General features: G+C 44.0%; 1 protein-coding gene across 1 annotated transcript; it reads left to right on the top strand.

Moving 5' to 3' along the window:
- Positions 1–10648: 10648 nt before the first annotated feature.
- LOC138667848 (carbohydrate sulfotransferase 4-like) lies at positions 10649–11758 on the top strand. Its single transcript, XM_069755934.1, has one exon. It carries the CDS (start codon positions 10649–10651, stop codon positions 11756–11758), a length of 1110 nt encoding a protein of 369 aa, XP_069612035.1.
- The last annotated feature ends 3574 nt before the right edge of the window (positions 11759–15332 follow it).

The following is a 15332-nucleotide window of genomic DNA, read 5'->3' as shown; positions in this document are numbered from 1 at the left end:
GATTATATTATCAGAAGTCCTGGGTCAGAACCTAAGATACCGATTCCTGAACTGTTTTCCGGAGACAGGTTTAAGTTTAGGAATTTCAAGAATAATTGTAAATTGTTTTTGTCCCTGAGACCCTGTTCATCTGGAGACTCCGCTCAGCAAGTAAAAATTGTTATTTCGTTCTTACGGGGTGACCCTCAAGATTGGGCTTTTTCGCTGGCGCCAGGAGATCCGGCATTGGCTGATATTGATGCGTTTTTTCTGGCGCTCGGTTTACTTTATGAGGAACCCAATCTTGAGATTCAGGCAGAAAAGGCCCTGCTGGCTATGTCTCAGGGGCAGGACGAGGCTGAAGTGTATTGCCAAAAATTTCGGAAATGGTCCGTGCTGACACATTGGAACGAGTGTGCACTGGCCGCTAATTTTAGAAATGGTCTTTCTGATGCCATTAAAGATGTTATGGTGGGTTTTCCCATTCCCACAGGTCTGAATGATGCTATGGCACTGGCTATTCAAATTGACCGGCGATTGCGGGAGCGCAAGACCGCAAATTCCCTCATGGTGTTGTCTGAACAGACACCTAATTCGGTGCAATGTGATAGAAAAACCGCAAATTCCCTCATGGTGTTGTCTGAACAGACACCTGATTTAATGCAATGTGATAGAATCCTGACCAGAAATGAGCGGAAAATTCATAGACGCCGGAATGGCTTGTGCTACTACTGTGGTGATTCTACACATGTTATCTCAGCATGCTCTAAACGTATAGCTAAGGTTGTTGGTCCGGTCACCGCTGGAAATTTGCAACCTAAATTTATTTTGTCTGTAACTTTGATTTGCTCACTGTCGTCTTATCCTGTCATGGCGTTTGTAGATTCAGGTGCTGCCCTGAGTCTTATGGATCTGTCATTTGCTAAGCGCTGTGGTTTTACTCTTGAACCATTAGAAAATCCTATTCCTCTTAGGGGTATTGATGCTACGCCATTGGCAGCAAATAAACCGCAGTATTGGACACAGGTTACCATGTGCATGACTCCTGAACACCGCGAGGTGATACGTTTTCTTGTTTTACATAAAATGCATGATTTGGTTGTTTTAGGGCTGCCATGGTTACAGACCCATAATCCCGTCCTGGACTGGAAGGCTATGTCAGTTTCTAGTTGGGGCTGTCGTGGTATTCATGGGGATACCCTGCCTGTGTCTATTGCTTCTTCTACGCCTTCGGAAGTTCCGGAGTATTTGTCTGATTATCAGGATGTCTTTAGTGAGTCCAGGTCCAGTGCATTGCCTCCTCATAGGGACTGTGACTGTGCTATAGATTTGATTCCAGGCAGTAAATTTCCTAAGGGAAGACTCTTTAATCTGTCGGTACCTGAACATACCGCTATGCGTTCGTATATCAAGGAGTCTTTGGAGAAAGGACATATTCGTCCGTCTTCTTCCCCTCTTGGTGCAGGATTCTTTTTTGTGGCTAAAAAGGACGGATCTTTGAGGCCTTGTATTGATTATCGGCTTTTAAATAAGATCACTGTCAAATTTCAGTATCCTCTGCCGCTGTTGTCTGACTTGTTTGCCCGAATTAAAGGTGCCAAGTGGTTCACCAAGATAGACCTTCGTGGTGCGTACAACCTTGTGCGCATTAAGCAAGGTGATGAATGGAAAACCGCATTCAATACGCCCGAAGGTCATTTTGAGTACTTGGTGATGCCTTTTGGGCTCTCCAATGCGCCTTCAGTTTTTCAGTCCTTTATGCATGACATTTTCCGGAAGTATCTGGATAAATTTTTGATCGTTTATCTGGATGATATTTTGGTTTTTTCTGATGATTGGGACTCGCATGTGGAGCAGGTCAGGTTGGTCTTTAAAATTTTGCGTGAAAATTCTTTGTTTGTCAAAGGCTCAAAGTGTCTCTTTGGTGTACAGAAGGTTCCCTTTTTGGGGTTTATTTTTTCCCCTTCTGCTGTGGAGATGGACCCGGTCAAGGTCCGAGCTATTCTTGATTGGACTCAGCCCTCGTCAGTTAAGAGTCTTCAGAAGTTCTTGGGTTTCGCTAACTTCTACCGTCGTTTTATCGCTAATTTTTCTAGCATTGTGAAACCTTTGACGGATATGACCAAGAAGGGCTCCGATGTAGCTAACTGGGCTCCTGCTGCCGTGGAGGCTTTCCAGGAGTTGAAACGCCGGTTTACTTCGGCGCCTGTTTTGTGCCAGCCCGATGTCTCACTTCCCTTTCAGGTTGAGGTGGATGCTTCGGAGATTGGAGCAGGGGCCGTTTTGTCGCAGAGAGGCCCTGGTTGCTCTGTTATGAAACCTTGTGCCTTTTTCTCTAGGAAGTTTTCGCCTGCCGAGCGAAATTATGATGTGGGCAATCGGGAGTTGTTGGCCATGAAGTGGGCATTTGAGGAGTGGCGTCATTGGCTCGAGGGTGCTAAGCATCGTGTGGTGGTCTTGACTGATCACAAAAATCTGATGTATCTCGAGTCTGCTAAACGCCTTAATCCGAGACAGGCCCGCTGGTCATTGTTTTTCTCCCGCTTTGATTTTGTTGTCTCGTATTTACCAGGTTCAAAGAATGTGAAGGCCGATGCTCTTTCTAGGAGCTTTGTGCCTGATGCTCCTGGAGTCGCTGATCCTGTTGGTATTCTTAAGGATGGAGTTATCTTATCAGCTATTTCTCCGGATCTGCGACGTGTGTTGCAGAGATTTCAAGCTGATAGGCCTGAGTCTTGTCCACCTGACAGACTGTTTGTTCCGGATAAGTGGACCAGCAGAGTCATTTCCGAGGTTCATTCCTCGGTGTTGGCAGGTCACCCGGGAATTTTTGGCACCAGAGATCTGGTGGCCAGGTCCTTTTGGTGGCCTTCTTTGTCAAGGGATGTGCGGTCATTTGTGCAGTCCTGTGGGACTTGTGCTAGAGCTAAGCCTTGCTGTTCTCGTGCCAGCGGGTTGCTCTTGCCCTTGCCTGTCCCGAAGAGACCTTGGACACATATCTCCATGGATTTCATTTCTGATCTTCCGCTATCTCAGGGCATGTCTGTTATCTGGGTGATATGTGATCGCTTCTCCAAGATGGTCCATTTGGTTCCTTTGCCTAAGCTGCCTTCCTCTTCCGATCTGGTTCCTGTGTTTTTCCAGAACGTGGTTCGTTTGCACGGCATCCCTGAGAATATTGTGTCAGATAGAGGATCCCAGTTCGTTTCCAGGTTCTGGCGATCCTTTTGTAGTAGGATGGGCATTGATTTGTCGTTTTCGTCTGCTTTCCATCCTCAGACTAATGGACAGACGGAGCGAACCAATCAGACTTTGGAGGCTTATTTGAGGTGTTTTGTCTCTGCTGATCAGGACGATTGGGTGACATTCTTGCCGTTGGCTGAGTTTGCCCTTAATAATCGGGCTAGTTCCGCCACCTTGGTTTCGCCTTTTTTCTGCAACTCTGGTTTCCATCCTCGCTTTTCTTCAGGTCATGTGGAGTCTTCTGACTGTCCTGGGGTGGATTCTGTGGTGGATAGGTTGCAGCGGATCTGGAATCATGTGGTGGACAACTTGAAGTTGTCACAGGAGAGGGCTCAGCGCTTTGCCAACCGCCGCCGCGGTGTGGGTCCCCGACTACGCGTTGGGGATTTGGTATGGCTTTCTTCCCGCTTTGTTCCTATGAAGGTCTCCTCTCCCAAATTTAAACCTCGTTTTATTGGTCCTTACAAGATATTGGAAATCCTTAATCCTGTATCTTTTCGTCTGGATCTTCCTGTGTCGTTTGCTATTCACAATGTATTTCATAGGTCCTTGTTGCGGCGGTACGTTGTGCCTGTAGTTCCTTCTGCTGAGCCTCCTGCTCCGGTGTTGGTTGAGGGCGAGTTGGAGTACGTGGTGGAGAAGATCTTGGATTCTCGCCTCTCCAGGCGAAGACTTCAGTACCTGGTCAAGTGGAAGGGCTATGGTCAGGAGGATAATTCCTGGGTGGTCGCCTCTGATGTTCATGCGGCCGATTTAGTTCGTGCCTTTCATGCCGCTCATCCTGATCGCCCTGGTGGTCGTGGTGAGGGTTCGGTGACCCCTCACTAAGGGGGGGGTACTGTTGTGAATTTGCTTTTTGGCTCCCTCTAGTGGTTACTAGTTTTTTGACTCTGGTTTTTCTGTCTTTCCTTTTATCCGCACCTGGGTCGTTAGTTAGGGGCGTTGCTTTATAAGCTCCCTGGACACTCAGTTCTATGCCTGGCAACGTAGTTATCAGAGCTAATCTGCTGTGCTCTTGTCTACTGATCCTGGTCCGGTTATTCAGCTAAGTCATTTACTTTGCTTTTTGCTATTTGTTTTTGGTTTTGTATTTTTGTCCAGCTTGTTCCTAATCTGTATCCTGACTTTTGCTGGAAGCTCTAGGGCGCTGGTGTTCTCCCCCCGGACCGTTAGACGGTTCGGGGGTTCTTGAATTTCCAGTGTGGATTTTTGATAGGGTTTTTTGTTGACCATATAAGTTACCTTTCTATATTCTGCTATTAGTTAGCGGGCCTCTCTGTGCTAAACCTGGTTCATTTCTGTGTTTGTCATTTCCTCTTACCTCACCGTTATTATTTGTGGGGGGCTTCTATCCTGCTTTGGGGTCCCTTTCTCTGGAGGCAAGAGAGGTCTTTGTTTTCCTCTACTAGGGGTAGTTAGATTCTCCGGCTGGCGCGAGTCATCTAGGATCAACGTAGGTATGACCCCCGGCTACTTCTAGTGTTGGCGTTAGGAGTAGATATATGGTCAACCCAGTTACCACTGCCCTATGAGCTGGATTTTTGTATCTTGCAGACTTCCACGTTCCTCTGAGACCCTCGCCATTGGGGTCATAACAGGGGGGTACCTAACACTCCCTAGACCCCTCGGCACAGCCTAAGATCTAACTACCCCTAAAGACAGAAACAGGAAACTTATCTTGCCTCAGAGAAAATCCCCAAAGGATAGATAGCCCCCCACAAATATTGACTGTGAGAGGAGAGGGAAATAACATACACAGATATGAAATCAGATTTTAGCATAGGAGGCCATACTAGCTAAAAAGAAAGAATATAACAGAGTACTATGCGGTCAGTATAAAACACTAGAAAATATCCACCGCAGAAAATACGAATCACCACATCTGACTAAAGACATGGGGGGTATATCTGCATCTCCAAAGAAATAGCTAGGCTGCAAAAAATCCTTCACAGACTAAGCTGGACAAGACAAAAACATGAAAATGCACAGAACTATAAAGGTCCACAGCAGGTGGACAGCAAAAACAAAGCCAGGACTTATTTTTGTAGAAAAACACAGCAAACTGGAGAGACCAGCAGGGAAGTGAATCCTTCAAGAACAATGGACAACTGGCACTGACTAAAGGATCCTGCAAAGCTATATACCCCAGTCAGTTTTGCAATCAGTAGATACACCTGTCCACTCCTGCAGTCCAGGCACAACTGCATTACCCTCTACAACCACCAGAAGGAGCCCAAAAGCTGAATTCACAACAGTTTGCATTAAAGGGGATCTTTGGTTAAAACAAGTTATCACTGATCTATGGGCTCCACAGGATAAGTGACCGTTTAGTTGCGACCATTAGAAAATGCACCTATCGGAAGAATGGGGAAGTTTTATCCCTGACAGGGCACTTTTATCCCCATTTTAAAATGCAGCAACAGGTGGGATGTCTGACCATAGCGCCATTAATTTTCTTTGGGGCTTTCAGAAAAAAACAAGAGCAGTGCTCGCAGCCACTGAGGGAATGAATGGATCGGTGGTTAAGTTGCACATGATGCTCCAGTCTAATGGGATAAAAGTTCTACATTCTGCTGATTGGATTCAAGCAGTCAGACCCCCATCAATCAATATGTTATTGCTTATCCTGTGGAGAGGTGATTTACTTTTATCCCAGGAGAATCCCTGTAAGTTCATCTTGTTCCAAGTATTTAATCTGTAATGGAAATAAAGAATATTTTCCTAATTAATATCAGAGAGAGCAAATGACCACCATATACAACACAATCCACTATACCAAGACCAATAATACCATATACAGGAAGAAATACCACCACACCATGACCAGACTGCATATTATCACTACATAGTGATCGAATAAGACCACATTCAAGGAACAAATACCACAAGACTATGACTAGACCACATAGTGACCAAATAATACCACATACAGGGAAGAAATACCACCGCACCATGACCACACCACATAGTGACCGAATAGCATCACATACAAGGAACAAATACCACCACACCATGACCAGAACACATATTACCATCACTATTGACATTATACATAGGAGCTCTGTATATAGTGTATAGATAATACAATGTTCACCAGTGACATTATACACAGGAGCTCTGTGTATAGTGTATAGGTAATACAGTGCAGTGATCACCAGTGACACTATACACAGGAGCTCTGTATATAGTGTATAGGTAATACAGTTATCACTGATGGCATTATATGCAGGAGCTCTGTATATAGTGTCAGTGTACAGGTAATACAGGGATAACCAGCGACATTATACACAGGAGTTCAGTATATAGTATATAGTATGTGGGAACTTGTAATACACTGACTCACCAGTGACATCTCTAGTTGAAGTCCTTCATCTTTGCCTTTCTCCTTCATCCGGCACAGACCGCCCATATGTGCATCCTGCCCCCCATATATCCATCTTGCTCCCCCATATATCCATCCTGACCCCCACATGCCCCTTGTTCTGGCTCTCCCCCATATATTTATCCTGGCCTCCTTATGCCCCTTGTCCTGGCCCCATATATCCATCCTGTAGGTACTGGAGAGTATTACGGACCGTCTGAGAATCCACAACCCCAGGTACCACATAAGACCCTCTAGACTAGTGGAGCATATTTGTACATTTTTTAGACATTTCTTGGAACAGTTGGGACTCCATTTCGCAATCTCCTTCAGACACCAATGAATAACTGGATTGTGAGTCTGCAACCATGGAAACCCCAGTACCAATCCAGCAGGTAAATTATCCAACACAAAACAGGAGATGGATTCAGAGTTGAGTGCTCCCACTTGGAGAGTGAAATCCACCGTTGCTCTCTTGATAAAATTATGAGCTAACGGTGTCGTGTCAAGAGCAATGATTTGAATGGGTCTTTCTAAACTAACTCTCCCTAACCCTAACTTCAGAACTGGTCCAGAATCAATAAAGTTATCAGCAAAGCCACAGTCAATGAATGCCAATGTTGATAACACGTGGCTCTCGAAGGAAATCATCGTATTAATCAGTACTTTATCAGAGGAAGAAAAAGGTACCTGGGAGTCTGGGTGACCTCCTCAGTCATCACCCAGACTAAGATGTTCTCTCAATGGTTTGGTGGCTTGAGGACGAGTTGGGCAATTCTTATCAAAATGTCCAGAGAGACCAAAGTATATACATAGTCCGAGATCTTGTCTCTTGTCTCTGCAACACGAAGACTAGCAACTCTAACCTTGGGTAAATTGACCTGCAACAGGGAAGCATAACATGTGGCCGGCTGTTCAGCATGTCTCTCACGGATTCTGCGGTCCATTCGTATGGCCGGAGTTATGGCCTCCATCAGAGAACAATGGGCGTCATGGAGGACCAGAGCATCCTTGAGTGTCTTGGAAAGGCCTCTTTGGAACTGGCACCTGAGAGCAGCATTGTTCTATAGAACTTTGGTGGACCACTGCTGTAACTCAGTACAGTAGTCCTCAGCTGTTCGACCCCCTGTGCCAGGTTCATAATCTTAGCCTCTGCGATCTGGATTCTGTGGAGTTCGTCATAGATCAGACCTAAACTATCAAAAAAGCCATCAACAGAAAACTATTCTGAGGCTTGTGGGGACAAAGAAAAAGCCCAGAGGACCCCCTTGCATTAGGGACATGATTATTCCCACCTGCTGGAACTCCTCCCCTGACGACCAGGGCCGCAAGGTAAAAAATAACTTACAGCTCTCCCTGAATACCCTAAACTGGTCTTTCTCTCCTGAAAATTTATCAGGGAGGAATATCACAGGTACGGGAAAGACCAACTGTACATCAGAGGGTACTGACGTCACAGCCACTGCCGGAAGTGAGGCGCTATGGGAGGTCTCCATCAAATTATTTATCTGACCCTGCAACTAATATTGCAATGACTTCAAATCATATGGAATGCCTAGGGTAGGCAGCCTCCAATAAACAGAGTCATCAGAAGAGGAAAAAGAAGCTATTGCCAATAGGTAGATCAAAGAATATTTGATACAGAAATATGCCAATCAATAGAATAGATAATTGTTGAATAAGTACAAAAAAGTGTATCAAGGTTAAGCAACGTCTTGCAATAATTACACTGACCAATGAACTGAATAGAATTTCCAAAGATAATCTAACAATTGATGGGTAATGAAAAATGTGAAAAAAAAAATGATAAAGATGAGCAGTACATAATATTAGTAAATAAAGTGCGTTTATGCATGTGCAATAGATAAGTTAAATGCTGGCCAGTAGCTATAAAAGGTGATAGAAGAAACATGCCTGGTAAAAGGTAACCAAGATGCAAAAAGTACAACACTAGTGGTATGGGCACAACACCTGTAGGATGTAGGCTGGATACCCCGACGCGCGTTTCGCGTATAGATTTCTCTGGGGCCTATTGGTAACCTGGGGCATTTTACCTCTTGGTTTGGCTTCTATCTTTTGCACATTGTGTCTCCATGTTTTTACGGTTTTGAATGCTAATAAGATACATTTTTTAATCCATTCCTAGTAAAGTGTTGAAATTTTTAAGGCAATAGCTTCTTTTTCCTTTTCTAATGATTCTGTTTATTGGAGGCTGCCTACCCTAGGCATTATATTATTATTATTATTATTATTATTATAAGAGAGCGATATTGACAAATCCCACCACAGCTGTACCAAGAACTGAAGAGTATGTTAAGTCAGATGTTACAGAAAGGTGTCATTAGGGAGAGTCAGAGTCCATGGGCTGCTCCTACAGTCCTGGTGTGTAAAAAGGACGGCACCTTGTGTTTTTGTGTGGATTATTGTAAGCTCAATGCCTGTACCGTGAGAGATTCATATCATTACCCCGGATTGAAGAATCCTTGTCTGCACTAGAAAAGGCCAAAGTCTTCTCGACGCTGGACCTCGACAGTGGCTATTGGCAAGTACCGATGTCGGAACAGGATATCTCTTCTGTGTCAGGACCGTAAGTGTCGGGGTTGTCACCATTGATGCCGGGGGAGGCATTTTCTGACTGGAAGAGACCTTTGCACCTGACTGTAGAGGGCGAGTTTCAGATAAAGGGGACGGCGCGCGTAAGGATGCGGGCCTTGGCAGGAAGACAGTGTGTGAGACAGAAGAAGGTTGACTCCCTCTCCGCAGTCCGGCACCAACAAGCAGAGCCGTGTTTTACTCCCTTATTCCCCAAGCACAGAGTCTGTGTACCTTCAGAGACCAATACCTCTCTGCTTCCAACTCTAGTAGTACAAGACGAACTGTACTGCTGACTGCCACCAGTGCACGACACAGTATTTACCAAACCGTGAACGTTGAGGCTGGTCGCATGGTCGCGGCCTCCTCTCCGGGACTTCATTCCTCCTACGCTATACCACAGGCAGTCCTCCGAACAGAGACTTTTCCCGTCATATACAGCGCCATTGTGAGATTTTGCAGCCTCCTCCGTCCGGGAACCACAGGCTGATAAGTTAACCCGTTATTTTAATCTGTATTGTTCCTATTTAATTGTATACTCTTTGTTCATCTACATTACGCTAATAGTTTTCTCCCTGTGTGGAGTATCAACTGTTACATTACTTTTACATAAAAAACTCGTTAACTTTTGTTCTGCCTCCTGCTCGTCACTGCATCCCGCGTACCTGCTAGAACCTTACACATGTCTAACATTTAACTAAGTATTTAAAGAAGGGAAATATCTCAGGAGGTTCTTTTAAGCATTTATTTAGCTCTCATCTACTCCAAACCATTAACAGGTTCTTCTCCAGAACTAAGGATTCCGCTCTACGAGGTAGAATAATTGCTTACTGTAGATCATAAATTTGGATTTAGTCTCCCACAGCGATCTGTTCTGTTTGTTGATTTGTATTCATTGTTTTAATTGTTTTCTATGCTAAAGTAGGAAATGTTCCAACTTTGCTGACATGTTTATGGGCTTGAGTTTTAAACGGTACGCAACCCCTTTTATTTACCAATGGTAAAGGCAAAAATTTATGGAGGAAGGAAAGATGAATTCAAGAATCTTCACTTGGTCTCCTCACTCAGCTTGAATTGGAGCATACGGTAAGAAGTCAATGTCCACTGTCTACTCTTAGAAGGACTAGTTGTGATTTTAGCTATACAATTAATACATTTCATGCTTCTTTGTTCCCTGTTGATATTTTGGTCTTCGGGTTCTTGACGGATGAAATTTTAAGCCCCAAATCATCTTAACAGTTCTTACTGACCTACAATGGCGTTCATCCTATTTCTGTGTTTCTGAAGGCAAAGCTTGCTCATAGGAGCCAAACAGTATGGAAAACTATGCCGATGTGAACAAATACGTAGATACGTTTCTATTGTATTTTTTACTTTTATGTTTTGTTGTTTAAATTGTGGAAAGCCTTCTTGTTTCCTCTCCCTCACTCCTAATTGATCTCTACCATCTCTGCTCTTAGGTTTCATGGCACCATGTCCATCCGTTCGGTCTTCTACTTCTGTGTACTTTTATACATAATTTTCCTTTCATATCAGCTTTTTAAAGTCAGTCCGGTCTCCAAGTTGTCAAACTCCGATGAAACAAAGAAAGCACCCATCCATGTTCTCATTCTATCTTCTTGGCGTTCTGGCTCTTCTTTCATCGGGCAGATCTTCAATCACCACCCTGATGTCTTTTATCTCTTTGAGCCAGGACACTCAGTCTGGATGAGATTTAGAAAAGAAGGTGCCAAGCTTCTTCACTACGCAGTCAGAGACCTCATTCATTCGCTTTTCACCTGTGATGTTACTCCACTACAACATTATGTCAGCGGTGATCGCCAGCTCATTTCCAGCATATCTTTCTTCGCAGAAAGTCAAGCTTTGTGTTCCTTACCATCTTGCTCACTTCCTCTACCACCGGAGGGCTATAATCGGTCAAAATGTTTCCAGCAGTGTAAGAAATCCACCTTCGATGAAATGGAAAAGGCATGTGGCACCTACAGCCATAGGGTCATGAAAACAGTACGAATTCTAGATTACTCTGTTCTCCTTCCACTTTTTCGAGACCCTGCCCTTGATCTTCGGATCATCCACCTTGTTAGAGACCCCAGGGCGATAGCATCATCGAGGAAACACTTTGACCTCAGTGTTGATGATCCTATTGTGCTTAAGGAACATGACACAGACACAAAAGGTCCGGTCATGGCCACAATCTGCAAAGCACAGGCAAACATAAACAAAATGGTCAACACAGCAGGAGATTACCTAAAGAGAAGATATCTGCTCGTTCGTCATGAGGACTTGTCAAGAGAACCTATCGCGAATACCAAAAAAATCTATGAGTTTTCTGGACTTAAAATGACTCCAGATCTGGAGCAATGGGTATATAACATCACACATTTTAATGTTAGGGAAAAGAACACGTTCATGACATTTTCTAGAAAGTCTTCAAATGTTGTTCAACAGTGGAGGAAGACTATGGACTTCAACAATGTGAAGGAGATTGAGGAATACTGCAAGGAAGCAATGGACTTGTTTGGTTACTTGCCAGTGGGTTCAAAAAGTGATCAGCAAAATATGAACCTGGACTTTGTTTCATAACTTGGGGAGGTTCATACCCTTAGTGATGTGAATATGGAACTTGGAGGTAACATTACTCTTAGTAAAATTCCGTCTTCCTGTTTCAGATTTTCATTTTATGTCTCAGGCTCAGAGGACATTCTTTATACCTGGCCAGCGCCATGCAAGTAAACTGTCTGCTAAATACTTACAGTATGTAGCCAACAGGTATTCCTTATGATTCCCCTTGCAAGCTGGGCTCAGCTGACAGCACTTCTTCCCAACTTACTGATAAACTCGCTAACTGGGGAGGAAACAGCTAACAGGTAGTGCAGGGCCAAGTCAACACCAGGAGAGTTATTATGAAGGTCAGGAGTAGATTGAGAAGAAAAGAAAGAGACTCCATATAAGGCGTCTCCTGCAAAATGCTGGCTGTAAAGGTCTATTCTGTTTCTAACCTCTCTATGATTCTTAGTGCGGTAATCGTCATGTTTGTGAACCAACAAATTCCAGCATATCCTTATCATTGTATGTAAGGGGTTAAACAAGGAGGTGTAATTTCCAATGATCAAATGTTAAATGGCAGATAACTATACAAGTTTCATCAAAATATGGGTTAGAAGCCCAATTCAGATTTATTCCCCCGCTCATCCCTTATTACATAGTGTCCTTCCTTACATTTTATATTATTTGTATTGTCCTTATTTATATACAGTGTCTTCTCTTATTATATACTGTGTCATCCTCTATTATTGCATATAGTATCCTTCCTTTCCATTTCATTTTATTATAAGCATTGTTGTCCCTTTTTATGTAGTGTCCTCCCTTATTATATACAGTGTTATCTTTTTCTATCACGTACAGTGCCCTCCCTTATTATTAAACATACATTAGTGAATTCTTTGTGTGCTTGTATTCGTTTAGTGTGTCTGTGATGTTGTACGTATTCATTTTGGGATGCGATGAATTGGGATCCTCGATACGCGAGTCCAATACCGCAGGTTAGGCGGTACATAAACAGATGAAATACTGCACACAGACAACACAGGCAAGAGCACAGACAGTATACATACACACGCAGGCTGCACAAAGACAGTATACATACACATGCACATGTTGACATTCAGCCCTTATATACAGTTTACACTCATGCAAACATTTCACAGATATATAAATACGCACACACACACATGGGCATATACACTGCCCATATACAGGTATTGGAGATAAATAAAGCCCATCTTTTCCAGCACACCCTCTTCTTTGAGTATGTAGCTTCTGTTGCCGGCACCTCTCGTCTCTTCCATTTGCAGTGACACAGTGGGGGATGGGCACACTGCTTACACTGGCAAACTGGAGTCTTCAAAACATTGTAACTTTACTGCAGGATCCTGTGGAGTGGACGAGGGAATAGTCAGTCCACAGCAAGGATATCAGAGCAGGGCTTTACAGAAAAGGGAGGTGGAAGGAAGAAATGCAAGGGCAGCAGTCTAGATTATTATTATTATTATTATTTTATTATTTATTATTATTATGCCATTTATTTCATGGCGCTTTACATGTGAGGAGGGGTATACATAATAAAAACAAGTACAATAATCTTGAACAATACAAGTCATAACTGGTACAGGAGGAGAGAGGACCCTGCCCGCGAGGACTCACAATCTACAAGGGATGGGTGAGAATACAGTAGGCGAGGGTAGAGCTGGTCGTGCAGCGGTTTGGTCGATCGGTGGTTACTGCAGGTTGTAGGCTTGTCAGAAGAGGTGGGTCTTCAGGTTCTTTTTGAAGGTTTCGATGGTAGGCAAGAGTCTGATGTGTTGTGGTAGAGGGTTCCAGAGTAGGGGTGATACGCGAGAGAAATCTTGTATACGATTGTGGGAAGAGGAGATAAGAGGGGAGTAGAGAAGGAGATCTTGTGAGGATCGGAGGTTGCGTGCAGGAAAGTACCGGGAGACGAGGTCACAGATGTATGGAGGAGACAGGTTGTGGATGGCTTTGTATTCCCTTAGAAATGTTCTTAGAAATTTCCTTAGATCCTGTGCACTCTCATTGGGCATAAAATTCCAGTGTTCTGAGGAAGTAACTCCGCTCGCCTGACACAAACTCCACCCATTCATTAATGTAATTAGCTACCTACAAGTGGGTGGAGATGGGTGGGCGGAGTTCCGGCCACATTCACTTTTTTTTTAAACAATAAATTTTTATTGAATTTTACTTTTTTAAAATATGTGTTCACATACTGTGAACATATATTTAATAGGGATCCATTTAGGATCCAAACATGCCGACTCTTTTTGGTGAGTGGAGCCGAGAGAGCCAGATCACCAAAAAGAGCTGGACTGCCCATCACTACGTGTGCAGACACAGAGCTGCACCCTGATTGCTCCACCAAGCAGCTGCCGAGCAGGATCGCTGGGTTAGTCCTGACTCACCAACACAAAGGATACCCAGTGATCGTGCTCTGCATCTGGAGCAACATTGCTTACCCTTCACATACATGTCAGCAGCACTGAGCACATCCAGCATCGGCCATAATGCCTGTCCAGTGCACAGACCAGCAGACTGCCGCTCACTTTCCATGCTGCACTGCATCATGGAAGAGTGACATCAGCGGAGCAGGGGAAAGTGGCGCTTCCCCTCCCTGGAGCCAACTTCAGCTCAGTTGAATGAGAGGCTTGTGCCATGGATGAGAGTTTTCTCCCACTTGATATATAAGTTGTTTATAATGTTTTGTCAATTGATTACTGTTAATACTTCTTTTAAATAGGGATGAGTGAATATGTTCGGGTCCCTCTTTATTCGGCAAGCTATAGCGCTTATCAAATAAGCTACAGCGGGAACCCGACTTCCTGTAATTGCTCCTGCTGATCACCTGTCATGGCTGTGTGACAGTCACAACACATGCATGAATTGTCTGTTTGTCGGGCTCCCCATGCATGTGTTGTGACTGTCACACAACCGTGACACATGCAGCTGCGGCTCAGAACAGGTGAGAGATCAGGCAGCCGGGATCCCGCTGCAGCTTATTCGGTAAGTGCTATAGCTTGCCGAATAAGGAGGGACCAGAACATTTTTGCTCATTCTACTTTAAAAAATTAAGTCATAAAAAATTAGTGATAGGTTCACTTTGACTGTGGTTTATCACATCTTTTGGAAGCTGAGTTCAAATTCCATAGCCACTCACAGGCCTTATTACTGCCACACCGGTTCTCAATCAAGAAATCACTTAAATAGGACATGCCTGACAAAGTGGAGTAGACCAAAAGATCCTCAAAGGCTAGAAATCATGCCATAATTCAAACTAATTGGACCCAATTGTTGTACACCCATACTAGCTCCGAAACTAATTTGGGTCACCTAATCTTCTGATCCTATCCAATGTTCGCAACATTTGCAGTAAAGCTTTTTGAAGCACTCACGGGCTCCATTCCTTTGCGAGTGGTGTGGTGTAGTCCGTGACTTATCAATGCCATAGAGATAGTGTAATTTTTCCATTACCTTTCTTCGGAAGCAGTCCCGAATGTATCATTTTTGGTCATCCATACACGCAAATGAAGTCTCTGTTGCATAGTTTGGTCGCAGAAGAAAATTGTGAGAGTAGATTATATGGGGT

Source organism: Ranitomeya imitator, chromosome 2 (assembly GCF_032444005.1).
Source record: "Ranitomeya imitator isolate aRanImi1 chromosome 2, aRanImi1.pri, whole genome shotgun sequence".
In the NCBI taxonomy this organism is placed as follows: Eukaryota; Metazoa; Chordata; class Amphibia; order Anura; family Dendrobatidae; genus Ranitomeya; species Ranitomeya imitator.
Note: the sequence above shows the minus strand (reverse complement) of the source record. Positions and strands in the feature narration are given on the sequence as shown.

What these genes read in the sequence shown, in the direction of transcription:
- LOC138667848 (XM_069755934.1), top strand. Translation starts at nt 10,649, where the DNA reads ATGTCCATCCGTTCGGTCTTCTACTTCTGTGTACTTTTATACATAATT.